The sequence below is a fragment of the Rhinoderma darwinii genome, chromosome 1, assembly GCF_050947455.1.
Source record: "Rhinoderma darwinii isolate aRhiDar2 chromosome 1, aRhiDar2.hap1, whole genome shotgun sequence".
NCBI lineage: Eukaryota > Metazoa > Chordata > Amphibia > Anura > Rhinodermatidae > Rhinoderma > Rhinoderma darwinii.
Genome location: NC_134687.1, coordinates 138,689,794 through 138,704,863, shown reverse-complemented (window position 1 = coordinate 138,704,863; position 15,070 = coordinate 138,689,794). Strand labels below are relative to the sequence as shown.

Genomic DNA, 15,070 nt, shown 5'->3' with positions numbered 1-15,070 from the left:
TAATCGATTTACTAAAAGATCTTTTGTACATTTCTTCTATTACCTAATGAATTAGTAACTAAAATATTCTGACATTCTCATTGGCTTTTCTAGCGGTTGCATTACTTCATGTTTTATCTAAAAAGAAGGAACATTTTTGTCTTTGGTACCTTAAATTAGTTTTCTGATTAACCACTATTGCCCATGCCAATCAAAATATCTTTTTCACAGAGAACATTGGTAGAAGCCCCAGGTCCCAGTATCCTATTGATGTCTAGAACTAATGCAGGCATACATGCCCATCTCCTTAAAAACACCAATAGTTATTATGGGAACATACAAGTGAGAGCATTCATAGGCTTCTATTGAATTGTGGAAGTTCACTGTGTACGTGCGGTCATCTCTCCATGAAAACTAACAGTGGGACCCATTTGTTTTTCCAAAATCAGAAAGGATTAGGGTATGTGCACACGATAGCTGCCTTTTACATCTGAAATGACACACTGTTTTCAGGAGAAAACAGCTCCGTCGTTTCAGACGTAAATGCTCCTCCTCGCATTTTGCGAGGCGTCATTGACGGCCGTATATTTGAGCTGTTCTTCATTGAACTCAATGAAAAACGGCTCAAATTACGTTCAAAGAAGTCTCCTGCACTTCTATGACGAGGCAGTCATTTTACGCGTCGTCGTTTGACAACTGTCAAACGACGACGTGTAAATTACAGGTAGTCGGCAAACCCATTCAAATGAATGGGCAGATGTTTGCCGACGTATTGGAGACGTATTTTCAGGCGTAAATCGAGCCATAATACGCCTTGTTTACGCTTGAAAATAGGTCGTGTGAACCCAGCCTTAGAGATACAAGCCCCTCAACCATGCTTTTCATCAAATAAAAACTTAAAACGTAAAGTTTACTGTAACACATCTTCTGACATGTCACTGAGAAATATCAGAAAATGTCATCAGTTGGGGTCTGTGACCTGGGACCCCCACTTATTGCTAGAATGAAAGGCTTGCAGTTCTCCTCCGGGCACAGAGATGCTTTATCTTCTGACTTGGAGATCTTCTGATCTCCGAGTCTGCAACCGAAAATATTCCAGTCACTAAAATAGAACGGCATAAAGTACGTATTACAGATTTTTAAAAAGATGATATAATGGAAAAGTATTATCAGCGATTCCTTAGTATAATATTATTTTAGAAACTGTTCTTTTTAGTGATTCCGATATTAATCCTGCAGTGATTGAAAACAGGCTGCCTGTATACAGCTGGTAGAGCATACAAGGAGGCATCCGGGTATGTGAATTGCAAGCAGCCCTGTGGGGTTATTATTATACTGTCTCCTGCTTGTAAAGTGACTGATTCCAATAACCGTATATTATGAAATTGATGATAATGAAATTCTGTAATATATTTATCAAAGTGGCTCCAAACTGAGGACCTTATTAGCACCTCCATAGCAATTAGCCGCAATTCTACAGCGCCAACACACAGATGCACCATACAGCTTAGGCCCCATGCACACGTCCGTGCCCGTAATAACGGCCCGTGATTGCGGGCAGGGCTGGCCACCGACGGCAGCCTGCATTTTCGTGCTGTGTTCCTATACAAAGTATGGGAGCACGGCCCGTAAAATGCAAAAGAACAGACAAGTTCCATAATTTTCGGAACATTTCTACGACACGGACACCCATCCGTAGCGATAAGGAAAGGTGTCCACGGCCAATAGAACTGAATGGGTCCGTAATTGCGGACCATATTATGGACAATTTTTACGGTCTTGTGCATGAGGCCTCAGTGCCTGATGAAGGTCTAGGATAAGACCGAAACGTCAACACGGTCACTGGCATTAAAATAAAAAATCTAAAGGTTTCTCCAAACTGGTGTGCAGAGTAACGTTTCTTAATTTTTAAAGAGGATCTCTCACCACTTTGTCCCCTATAAAAGGTGACAGATCCTTTTTAAGCCAACATATACAAATCACTACAAATTAAAATTCAGAATTGTGCTGAGAATTCAATCTGAAACAAAACTGGATCATGCCTGGTATTCGTATAAATAAAACACTCAGGACATATACTTTAGGCCTCATGCACATAGCCATATTAAGGCTCTGAGTTGTACGGAGACGTAATGGGGCTTCAATAGAGGTCAACGGGGTCTTCCTGTTCTGCCGTAAGCCTACAATTGGAGACCTACAGAGATTTCTTGCTGTCAAATTTAGTTTGAATCCAACAGAAAAAAAGAGTCATGGCTGTTGTATATACATAGGTAATCTCCCCTAGAAGAATTTCCTCTAAGTGAGAATATCTGTGACAAACGGTATCCAACGGAGCATCACCAAATACCCTTACCCTTATTAAGCGAGACATTTCTTAGCGTAATTGGCACTGATCAGTTTATCTGATATTTATCTGCAGGACTTTGAATAACATACTTAAAGTGTAAAGATGGGTCTTCTTGTCAGTAAAGTATTTCTTCAGGTCAACTTCAGGCCGTTTTGCATGTTTTTCATCATAATCTTCGATTATAGGGTTTTTATGTCTGAAGATGAAATGCAGTTTATAATCTTCTCCGCACTTGTCTGGACCAAACATAATTGTATATGCGGTTCTGTCATGGAATTCATCCTGTGAAAGAGAAATCATTTTATAGAAAAAGCTATTTATTATTACTGTAAAATATCACATAATAAACATATAGTTCTCCCTGCCATCATTCTAGTGTTACTTTCATCTGGTAATCCCATAAACATTTCCTCCAAAACATCCATTTCAAGGTTTTACCTGCTTCTGGGAAAGTTGGGTAATAACCAACATAGCCACCATTACAGCTCTTTCACAGGCTGTTACCCAACTTTACCAGACCCCTGAATGTAAATAGCCTAATTACGGTATGTAGTGAAATATCCCTACTCCCTTTTTAATGCAGAACTCTAGGAAAGCTGGGTGTAACGGGGCTGCATCGGTTGTCATGCAGCGGCTCTAGAAAACAGTATAAGATGGTATTCATGACTTATATTTACAGGTGATTTCTGATATTCCTGGGGGAAATGCTTACAGGGGTTGTACGGGACCAGGGGGGGGGGGGGGCGGGGGCCCGCCGGGGGGGCCGTCAGGGGGTCACGAGAGCGGGGGTCCGTGAGAGAGAGAGAGGGGGACAGACAGAGACACACACCTTACCTGCAGTGCAGCTGGTCTTCATAATGGCGCCTGCTATCTCCCTGCAAACAGCTCCTCTGCTGTGTGACTCTGACTTGCGTCTGCGCAGTACAGAGCCAGATAGTAGAGGTAATGGACGGGAGCCGTTCATTGTGTCCTATGCATTGTGCTGCCATATCTCTGTATGTGTCGTTAATCAACACATACAGTGATGAAAAAAAAAATGGCAGCCCCCATAGAGAAGTAAAAGTTTGAATACATTAAAAAGTAGAAAGTGACAACACAAATAAATAAAATTTTTGTGTACATTATATTAAAAGCAATATAATAATAAAAAATAAAAATAAATCATGACACCTTTCCTTTAAGCAACATTATGTCACACTTCTAAGAGGAAGCAGAGCTATTTCTATCACGTTGTATTAGTAGTGGGAATTTCACAGGGAAGGGAGTTTAACAACATTGACGCTAATCTGAGAAAAGAAGAACAAATGCTTGCATTGGTTGAGTTGGGAGAGAGGATTACTCCAGTATCAGACATATCTAGAGGCGGATTTATCCCAGGGGAACAAAGGATCGGGCATGGAAATTCAACATGCCCAATCCTTCCTTCCCAAGCCTTGGAGGACTGTAAGGCCCAGTTCACACAGTGTTATTTGCCGCTGATCTCGACATGAAAACCACATAGGAATCAGTGCCAAAAACGCCCCAAATCTTTCTCCTTTGATTTTAATGGGAGATATAGGCTTTTTTTTTCCCGGGCAATTTTTGACAGCTCACGGAATAAAAAGCTTCATGGAGCGGTTTCCGTCTGTAAACCTACATTGAAATCAATAACCGGCAAGACAAATGAATAAAAACACCTTAATAAGACTGTGTAAAAAAAAAAAAAAAAAAATGTGTCAAAAGAGGTGTCAAAACGCTTGCATTTCAAAATCTGCTTCAAAATCCAGATGGAATTTTGAGGCCGATTTTTTCTGCTTGGTCATATAAGCTATGTTCACACGCTTAACAAAATACGCCTGAAAATACAGAGCTGTTTTCAAGAGAAAACAGCTCCTGATTTTCAGACATTTTTTAAGCAAACTCGCGTTTTTCTCAGCGTTTTTTTACGGGCGTTTATGGAGCTGTTTTTCTATAGAGTCAATGAAAAACGGCTCCAAAAACGGTTCAAGAAGTGACATGCACTTCTTTTTCGTGGGCGTTTTTTTACCCGGCCGTTTTTAAAAACGATCGTGTACAAAAACGCTCCGTCAGAACAGAACGCCGTTTTTACCATTGAAATCAATGGGCAGATGTTTGGAGGCATTCTGTTTCCGATTTTTCGGCCGTTTACGGCTCGAAAAATGTCAGAAAATAAGCCGTGTGAACATACCCTAACTCTGTGTGAACATACCCTAAGACCGGCCCTATACACATTAGATCAATTAATCCCACCAAAATAAGGGAGGGGGGGGTAAATTCTAAACCTAATAACCTCATAATTCAGCAATCATAAACCAAGTGACCCTGGAAATACCTACTGGAGGTGTGGGAAAATACAATATATATTTATATATATGATATAAGTGCAACTCAACTCACACACCAGATTCAGATCGCTTGAATGAGATAGAAGTTTGATATAGGCGCCCCCACAATCAATGCCATCCTGAAAATTCACTTCATACCTAAATGGGATTATAAAAAAATATGCAGATGAGAAGCAGGACACCAAAAATATCATAAAATGACTTGGATAATGGGTCAGGATCACAGCCAGCCCTACTAGTGTTTGCATCACAGAACAATGGGGAAGATTTACTTACTAAATGAGGCAGAATTCTGGTGCAATTTGTGCCAAAAAGTAGGGCACATGTCGTGCGCCAAATTTATTATGTGTTTTATAAACTTTCCGCACCTTCCACAAGACAGTTTTAAAAAAGTGTCTAGAAACAGCTCGGATAAGAGGAGTCATAAAATGCACCAGATTTGTTAACATCATGCACAATTTTTTTGCCACAAAATATTGGTGTAAAGTACGCCAGCCATTAGACGGCATAAGGAAAGGAATGTTTCTCACATGTCTAGCCAGTTGTGCCAAATTTATCATACAGCGTGCGCCATTGTGATACATTTAGTGCAGTTTCTGCCTCTCTGGTCTAGTTTTATCCAGTCTACATTTAGGACAGAAGTAATACATTTTGCCCAATGTGTCGGTAACTTAGAGTGAACCTGTCAGCAGTTTAGAGGTCTCAAAATTACTGACTGGTCGATATAGGGGAGCGGGAGAGCATTTTAAACTTAAATTTTTTTCTATTTGCATGACAGCGAATATTATGCTTAATTCCTCTGGCGCGCTGATCATAAGTGCCACTGAGGCGGGACTTGATGTGCCAGTGCTTCTGCACTGAACATTGCAAGCCCCATCCCTCTGAATGACGGCTCTAGTGGTCTACTGATTGGCTGCTAGAGCCGTCAATCAGAGCAGAGAGTGGTACTTGTGACTGCCAACATTGGTTTCTTGGTCATGCAACTTGTAAGTTTACAATGCACTTCCCCTGCCCTATATGGCCCTGTCAGCAGTTTTGAGACCTCAAGACTGCTGACAGATTCCCTTGAAGATTTTTTTACACTAAAGTTGTCTTTTTGGTTGTTTCATGTTCTCTTAATAATTGGTTGTAATGTGTTAATACATTTTCAATGTATTTGTTTCCAGTGATATCTAATTTTTTAACATCTAATGAGTGTCTGCACCCCTTGTCACATATGAATGTGGCTCTTGAGCTCTAATTCTTGGACACCCCTGATAAAAATTAATTGAAATGAAGGCTAAATCATTATGACATAACATGACATTATTTAAGTAAAAGTCAATTGTTATAAAGGAAACTCCATTTTTAGACATATAGGAATTAACCTACTAGGGCCACGTAACATACCGGGGCTGTTAATTCTTTCACTCTAATTCCCCAAATAGAAGTTCGTTTCCCAGGTGCTCTGTACACTATAGGTTTTTACAGGGGGTGCTTCATCAGAGCAACCGCTGTCGCCCCTCAACCAATAGAGGGGGGTCCTCCGCTTGGGACCCCCTCTATGTGCCAGAACGGAGACCCACTTAAGAGGTTGCTGTAGAGTGACAAGTGAGCTTTTACAGTTTGATCAAAATGTTTACCAAGAACCTCACGTTCATATAATTATAATTTTTCTGAGCCGCAAAGGGGGGCGTCATTTTGGCAACTTCGACTGCACAGTCCAGTAACATGTAGCCATTTTGTTATTGCCTGTGGGGTTAAAGACCTATAGCGTGTAGAGCAGCTTGGAAACTTGCACTTGGGGGGCAGAATTAATGGCCCTGGTATGTTAAATAACCCTACTAGCAGCATTTTACAGATTATGAACATTTTCTTCACTTTAAATGTTTCATCTCACAGTCCTAATAGAAGATCCATTATTTCTGAGCAATGCTTTCAGTTTTTTCCATTTCTGTGTTTGGCTAAAAAAAAAACCTGCATCAAAACGGTGTGTGATCCTGGCCTAAGAAGAGGGTGGTAGCATAGATGAGCTTTGTCATGGATAATAAATGGTTGCTAGCGACTTACTACCAGACAACCCCATTAAAAAGCCTTTAGCGGTTAGTTCATAAATCCCTAATAACCATTCTGTCTCAAATCATAAAGATATTCCTCTCAAAACTGGATCGCACAGTACACACACCAGAGAAGGGAAAAAGTTATTTGGCAGCAGATATGCCATTCCTCATATCAGCCTGGATTATTAATCTCTAGGTTTTAAAGTTACATTTAGAAGAACATCTTTAAGTCCAGATATTCGTCAATAAACTTGTACTAAGTCCATTATATCACCACATCATGAATACCAAGACCCAATACATTCCTTTATCATATTCAGGCAATAATTGCTGGGATATCTATTAGATATGATCAATTTGTACAATTAATTGCGATTGTAAAGTCAAAATATCACTGTCCACACAGCGTATTTCTATTTATAGGATGATAAAGTGGAACACTCACTGTACAATTAGAGGTTTACTATCAAACACAAAAGGCTCCTTTAGTTGTGCTGAAATGGCATGGTGCCTTGCTGTGGACTTCAGGACAAGACCCAAGTCTCCTGATAACTTGTTTTCCTTCAATTCTTCTAGCTCCCATTGACCTAAAATATAAATATAGTATACTAAATAAATAATTATACAGTTAACTATGGAAACCAGATGGCAGTGAAATATTTTTGCAATTTATTCAAGTAAAATACCTATAACCCATGTTCTTGTTATGTGACCATCCAACAGCTCCAGAGTAAATGTGGTCACATGCGCAGTGCGGGACATCCCTTTGGACATGACAGTTCCATGTTATGTTTATGTACATCAGCAAAGTCTGGAAATTTTTTAATAGATTGGTAATAAGAGTGGATTTCTATTGCGCTTTACATTCAGCCCTGCTACTTCTGTTGGACTTTTACTGTATTCACTAATGTTACCTTACTAAATGTCGATAAGTCTGGTATCGAATGGTCTGACAATTATAATAATCTGGCCAAATTCAGTACAAAAATATTCCCATGTCAGATTAACAGGATTTTTCCTAATGGCCCATCAATTCATGGCTTTGATGGTGGTTAAACAAGACATTGTGCATTGGAGCCCTTGAAGATAAGGAGAAACCCCAGATAAGCCCCCTTGAGTCCTGTGATACAAAATTGCTTCTTTTATAAATGTCCAGTTAAAAAAAAAAACGTAGTAAAAACGAAATTGTTGTGTTTAATTAGATTTCACTCAAATTGTGTGTTCTTTCACAGTAAACAAAGCCAATATAAACTGTAGCAGACTGTAAATATAGGGGGGAGTTATTAAGACTGGAGTTTCATACTCCACTGGAGTAAATACAACAGATTTATTGAGACGAACACCTCTTAAAGAGAACCTTTCACCTGCCCATACATGTGCAGCATGTAATGGGCAGGGCTGCACAAACCCTGGGGCACTTTAAAAAAAAATTCTAACCTCCTCGGTTATTTAGATATCGGTGCCGTTATATTTGGCGCCCAACTGTCAATGGGGCGTGTAATGGCAAGGGGGCATGTAACATGTCTGTGACTGTCGAATCAGCAACAGACAGCGTTACAACAAGAGCTGGAGAGTGGAGAGCGTGTGTGCGTGCACGCTCTCACTCATCAGTCTTGTCCTTGTCTGCCGACCGCTGAACTCTTGCGAGAGATCACAGTCTTGTACTTGTCTGCCGAACTGGCAAGGGGGCGTGTCACTGCAGTTCGGCAGACAAGTACAAGACTGTGATCTCTCGCACGAGATCACAGTCTTGTCATTGTCTGCCGAGGGCGAGAGCGTGCGTGCGCATGCCTGCTCTCCTCTCCTCTCTCCAGCTCTTGCACTGTCCGCAGCAGTGACATGCCCCCTTGCCATTACACGCCCCCTTACCAGTTCGGCAGACAAGTACAAGACTGTGATCTCTCGCGAGAGATCAGCCTTGTCCTTGTCTGCCGACAGCTGAAGAGAGCGTGCGCGCGCACACGCTCTCCTCTTTTGCTGTGACACTGTCCGTATCTGATTGGACAGTGTCACAGCCATAGTAACACGCCCCCTTGCCATTACACGCCCCATTGACAGTTCAGGGGATAATTTAACTATCGGGCGCCAAATATAACGGCACAGATATCTAAATAACGGAGGAGGGTAGAAAAAAAAAAAGTAAAGTGCCCCAGAGTTCGTGCAGCCCTGCCCATTACATGCTGCACATGTATGGGTAGGTGAAAGGTTCTCTTTAATAAATCTGTCACATTTTTCTGTTAGCAGTGCGCCCCAATTGTGGCGTAACAATGGTATTTGCACGGCTTGGCCTCATCCCTCTTCCCCCACCCAATTGAACATAAGATAATAAAGTGTACACTCCTCATTGCTATGCTTCTCCCCCTAGGATCTACTCAGGCTCCATCATAAGGCCACTAAGCAGCGTTAAGACATTATATGCAACGCAGGTTCGCAGCACACAATGTCCAGCGTCAGGACCTTGTATGCACGTCGGCCTGATGATGGAGCCTGAGAAGATCCTGGGGGGAGAAGCGGAGCGATGATCAATTTTTTTTAAATTTATGCTTCTTTATTTTATTTGAATATGTGATCATGCAAAAAAAACAAAACTATAAGGGTATGTTCACACGACAACGCCAAAAACGTCTGAAATGACGGAGCGGTTTTCAGGAGAAAACAGCTCCTGAACGTCAGACGTTTTTACAAGTGCACGCGTTTTTTCGCGGTGTCTTTTACGGACGTAATTGGAGCTGTTCTTCATTGAAGTCAATGAAAAACGGCTCCAATTACGTCCCAAGAAGTGTCCTGCACTTCTTTGACGCGGCCGTAATTTTACGCGCCTTCTTTTGACAGCGACGCGTAAAATGACGGCTCGTCTGCACAGATCGTAAGACCCATTGCAAGCAATGGGCAGATGTTTGCTGACGTATTGGAGCCGTCTTTTCAGGCGTAATACGAGCCGTAAAACGCCTCCATTACGACTGAAAATTGGTCGTGTGCACATATCATAATGGTATCACTTCTAATAAAGCTGTTGCTTTTTTAAAGATAATTTCAAATGTAAAACCACATATGTATTAACTTCTCATAACTTACCAGAACTAACTGCATCAGGATTTTCCCTGATGTAGTGAACGGCTACAGTACGTGTGCCATACGGAGTAATGATCTTAGAAAAGCACATAGTCAACATTATAAATGAACACATATGTGGAGCATAAAAGCAATATCTCAGCTGCCACATGGAGGCTCACCATCCTCACCATGAGAACTCCACCTGCACATTTCTTACCATCATATTTAGAAATATCCTCATCAGCATCTTCCTTCATGGTTTTGGAGAGGACCCATCTGGAATTAAGTATAGGCCAATTAAATGCATTATTGTAAGTAGTTTTGTAACATTTACCACAAGGTTTACTGAGGACCTGCCACATTTTATTTCCGTTTTTGCAAAAAATTTGTTTTTCAGGCAAGTTAATAATGTACGATCAACCTGCGGATTCTGTTGAAAAAAAGAATCTCTCTGAGAAAAGAGGCACAATGTGAAAATTTGGCTAGACCACAAAGGGTTGGCAAATGACCAACTAGCCAGGGAGCAGGGATTTAGATAAACTCTTATTTTGCTGCCAACTCAAATATTCTTTTGCTCTTTGTGTCCGTAAGGCTTCGTTCACATCTGTGTCAGGGTTCCGTTCATGGGTTCCGTCAGACATTTCCGTCAGGGGAATCCATAAACTAAAACCAAACGGAAACCATAGCTTTGCGTTTGCATAACATTGATTTCAATGGTAATACTTCTGTTGCTAATGCTTTCTGTTTTTTTGGCGGAATCAATAGCGTAGTTGACTACGCTATTGATTCCGGCCAAAAAAACGGAAACCTTACGGAACGGAGACAAACGGAAACCATTAGCAACGGAAGTATTACCACTGAAATCAATGTTATGCAAATGGAAAGCTATGGTTTCAGTTTGGTTTCTGTTCATGGGTTCCCCTGACGGAAAGGTCTGACGGAAACCATGAATGGAACCCCCGACACAGATGTGAACAAAGTCTAATATGTTTACGAATGCGTACCTATATATCTCCTGCCGACTATGCCAACCTTACGGAACAGACTTACTAAGACGCCATTTCATACGGCAGTCTTCGCTATCTGCTCTGCTGGAGTAAGATGCGACAACCTTATTAGGAGGCGCCTTATATGCCACGCAGCCCTAAACATCATCACATACAAAGTCTTGGCACTGCCCAGCGTCAATGAGCTGTATCAGCCACAGCCGGTAGTTAGAGCCTATGGGAACCCGGAGAAGTGGAGCGGTGAGGTAAGTATACTTATTTTTTTATTGTTTAATGGGTGGTAGTCTGACAGTGGGAAGGTAGTCCGATCTGGGTACGGGGCTAGAAGCTGGCTTAGATTTCCCCCCAGTTTTCTGCTGTGGCCCATCCTCTTTTTGTAAGCCACACCCCTATTTTTAAACAATGGCTCTGGCGTTTGTAAAGAAAACTAAAAGCCGCAATTTTCACAGCAAATTGCGACCTTTGGGTCTTTTTGAAACTTTTCTGGCGTAGAAAAGTTGATAAATTTCCCTCAATGTCTTTATAATAGTGCACCATGGATGTCATTGTAAAGGATCTGCCAGGCACAGCTTCGGGGTTAACTCCCATAATTAATCAGTCAGCACCTGAATCTACATCCCTGAGACTGACTCCAGCTTCCACCACTCAGGCTGGCAGGCTTAGGAGTGGGAGAGCCTATCGCAACCTGGCCAGACTCAGCTAGCTCCCGCCCTCGGTCTATTTAAGCCTGCCCTTCCTGTCCCTCGGTGCTTGTGATTCTTTTCGTGTGGTTTCCTGGCCCAGCTACAGCTCCTTCTATTTTGATCCTGCTCCATACAGACCCTGGCTTACTGACTACTCTTCTGCTCTTCGTTTGGTACCTCGCACACTCCTGGCTTGACTCGGCTCGTTCACCACTCTGGTTGCTCACGGTGTTGCCGTGGGCAACTGCCCCTTTCCCTTGTATGTTTGTCGTGTTTGTCGTGCACTTACTGAGCGCAGGGACCGCCGCCCAGTTGTACCCCGTCGCCTAGGGCGGGTCGTTGCAAGTAGGCAGGGACAGAGTGGCGGGTAGACTAGGGCTCACTTGTCCGTTTCCCTACCCCCCGTCATTACATAATCACAAGCCCATACCTAGTCTACCCTGGTCCCTGACACCACTATGGACCCCCGTGAGACCCTGGCTCAGCAAATGCAGGGTCTCTCCCTACAGGTCCAGGCCCTGGCTCAGAGGGTCAACCAGCCTGATGCTACCTTGGTAGTTCCCCTCACCTCACCTCTTGAACCCCACCTCAAGTTGCCCGACCGGTTCTCAGGGGACCGGAGGGCTTTTCTCTCCTTTCGGGAGAGTTGTAGGCTTTACTTTCGTTTAAAGCCTCATTCCTCAGGTTCTGAGAGCCAGCGGGTGGGTATAATTATGTCCCGGCTCCAGGAAGGGCCCCAAGAGTGGGCCTTCTCCTTTGCTCCTGACGCCCCTGAACTTTCCTCCGTTGATTGTTTCTTTTCTGCTCTCGGACTTATTTATGACGAGACTGACCGGACTGCCTTTGCCGAGAGTCAGCTGGTGACCTTACGTCAGGGTAAGAGACCTGTTGAGGAGTATTGTTCTGACTTTAGGAAGTGGTGCGTAGCTTCTCGGTGGAATGACCCTGCCTTAAGGTGCCAGTTTAGGTTGGGTCTGTCGAATGCCCTGAAAGACCTGCTAGTTAGCTATCCCTCTTCTGACTCCCTAGACCAGGTTATGGCTTTAGCGGTACGACTTGACCGACGTCTCAGGGAACGACAACGTGAACGTTTATGTTTTCTCCTGCGACTCCCCCATGATGCCTCCCGAAGTTCGGTTGCTTCGTTCCTCCCCAAAAGACTCAGAGATACCTATGCAACTCGGGGCCTCCGTCTCCCTCCAACAACGTAGAGAATTCCGCAGGAAGAATGGTCTCTGCTTCTACTGTGGGGATGACAAGCATCAAGTGAACAACTGTCCTAAGCGTAAGAATGCAGCCAGAGAACTTCCGCGCCTAAGTGATCATCGGGGAGGTCACTTGGGCGCACAGGTATTTCCCGTAAATAGGAAACGTACTAAGATCTTGCTTCCCTTTCAGGTCTCTTTTGGTGGTAGGTCTGCTACTGGCAGTGCCTTCGTGGATTCAGGGTCCTCTACTAATATCATGTCTGTGGAATTTGCTATGTCTCTTGCTATGCCTCTGATTGATTTGCCTAAACCTGTCCCAGTAGTGGGTATCGACTCCACTCCTCTTGCTAATGGTTATTTTACACAGCATACCCCTGTTTTTGAACTCCTTGTTGGCTCCATGCATTTGGAGCAGTGCTCTGTACTGTTGATGCAGGGATTATCGTACGATTTGGTTCTAGGCCTTCCCTGGTTTCATTTGCATAATCCCACGTTTGACTGGAATACTGGGGAGCTAACCAAATGGGGTAATGAATGTTTTACGTTATGTTTTTCTGTTAATTCTATTTCTCCCCCTGAGGAGGCGAACACGCTACCCGAGTTTGTTCAGGACTTCGCTGATGTTTTCTCTAAGGAGGCCTCCGAAGTGTTACCTCCTCATAGAGAATACGATTGCGCTATCGAATTGGTACCAGGAGCTAAGCTTCCTAAGGGTAGGATATTTAATCTTTCTTGTCCCGAACGTGAAGCCATGAGAGAGTATATCCAGGAATGCCTGGCCAACGGTTACATTCGTCCCTCTACTTCTCCGGTAGGTGCTGGCTTCTTCTTCGTAGGGAAGAAGGATGGTGGTCTTAGGCCATGCATTGACTACCGTAGCCTGAATAAGGTCACGGTAAGGAACCAGTATCCCCTTCCTTTGATTCCTGATCTCTTCAATCAGGTTCAGGGGGCCCAATGGTTCTCTAAGTTGGATCTACGGGGGGGCGTATAACCTTATCCGCATCAAAGAGGGGGATGAGTGGAAGACTGCGTTTAACACGCCCGAAGGCCATTTTGAATACCTCGTCATGCCCTTTGGGTTGTGTAATGCCCCTGCGGTCTTCCAGAATTTCATAAATGAGATTTTGAGAAATTACCTGGGGATATTTCTTGTAGTGTACCTTGATGACATACTGGTGTTTTCCAAGGACTGGTCCTCCCACATTGAGCATGTCAGGAAGGTGCTCCAGGTCCTTCGGGAAAACAAACTGTTTGCCAAAACCGAAAAATGTGTGTTTGGGGTACAGGAAATACCATTTTTGGGTCAAATCCTCACTCCTCATGAATTCCGCATGGACCCCGCCAAGGTTCAGGCTGTGGCCGAATGGGTCCAACCTGCCTCCCTGAAGGCGTTACAGTGTTTTTTGGGGTTCGCTAATTATTACAGGAGATTTATTGCTAACTTCTCGGTCATCGCTAAGCCTCTTACGGACCTCACTCGCAAAGGAGCTGATCTCCTCCACTGGCCTCCTGAGGCTGTCCAGGCTTTTGAGGTCCTTAAGAAGTGCTTTATCTCGGCCCCGGTGCTGGTTCAGCCCAACCAAATGGAGCCATTTATCGTGGAAGTTGACGCATCTGAGGTGGGAGTGGGGGCTGTCTTGTCCCAGGGTACCAGGTCCCTCACCCATCTCCGCCCCTGTGCCTACTTCTCCAGGAAGTTTTCGCCAACTGAGAGTAACTATGATATTGGCAACCGCAAACTCTTAGCCATTAAATGGGCATTTGAAGAGTGGCGCCACTTCCTGGAGGGGGCTAGGCACCAGGTAACGGTCCTTACCGACCACAAGAATCTGGTTTTCCTAGAATCTGCCCGGAGGCTAAACCCGAGACAATCTCGATGGGCGTTATTTTTTACCAGATTAAATTTTTTGGTTACCTATAGGGCTGGGTCTAAAAATATTAAGGCTGATGCACTGTCGCGTAGCTTCATGGCCAGCCCTCCTTCGGAGGAAGATCCTGCTTGTATTTTGCCTCCAGGTATAATCATTTCCTCGATCGATTCTGATTTAGTCTCTGAAATTGCTGCTGATCAAGGTTCAGCTCCCGGGAACCTTCCTGAGAACAAGCTGTTTGTTCCCCTGCAATTCCGGCTAAGGGTATGTTCACACGGCGGGGGTCCGTAACGGCTGAAATTACGGGGATGTTTCAGCCTGAAAACATCCCCGTAATTTCAGCCGTACCGGCATGTGCAGGCGCTTGAACGCCGCGTCAATTACGGCCGTAATTAGCGCTGCTATTCATTGGAGTCAATGAATAGCGGCTCCAATTACGGCCAAAGAAGTGACAGGTCACTTCTTTGACGCGGGCGTCTATTTACGCGCCGTCTTTTGACAGCGGCGCGTAAATATACGCCTCGTGTGAACAGA

The 15,070-nt window shown here is 43.7% G+C and overlaps 1 protein-coding gene across 2 annotated transcripts in view; it reads right to left on the bottom strand.

Moving 5' to 3' along the window:
- The window catches only part of CLGN (calmegin), a 57,813-nt gene that overhangs the window by 30,161 nt on the left and 12,582 nt on the right, over positions 1 to 15,070 (bottom strand). For both annotated transcript variants that reach the window (XM_075860420.1, XM_075860421.1), the window contains exons 4-7: positions 9,982 to 10,040; positions 7,156 to 7,297; positions 4,728 to 4,809; positions 2,416 to 2,608 (exon numbers count right to left, since the gene is read on the bottom strand). In XM_075860420.1, the coding sequence (XP_075716535.1) occupies positions 2,416 to 2,608; positions 4,728 to 4,809; positions 7,156 to 7,297; positions 9,982 to 10,040 (476 nt within the window). The remainder of the gene's footprint in view (positions 1 to 2,415; positions 2,609 to 4,727; positions 4,810 to 7,155; positions 7,298 to 9,981; positions 10,041 to 15,070) is intronic.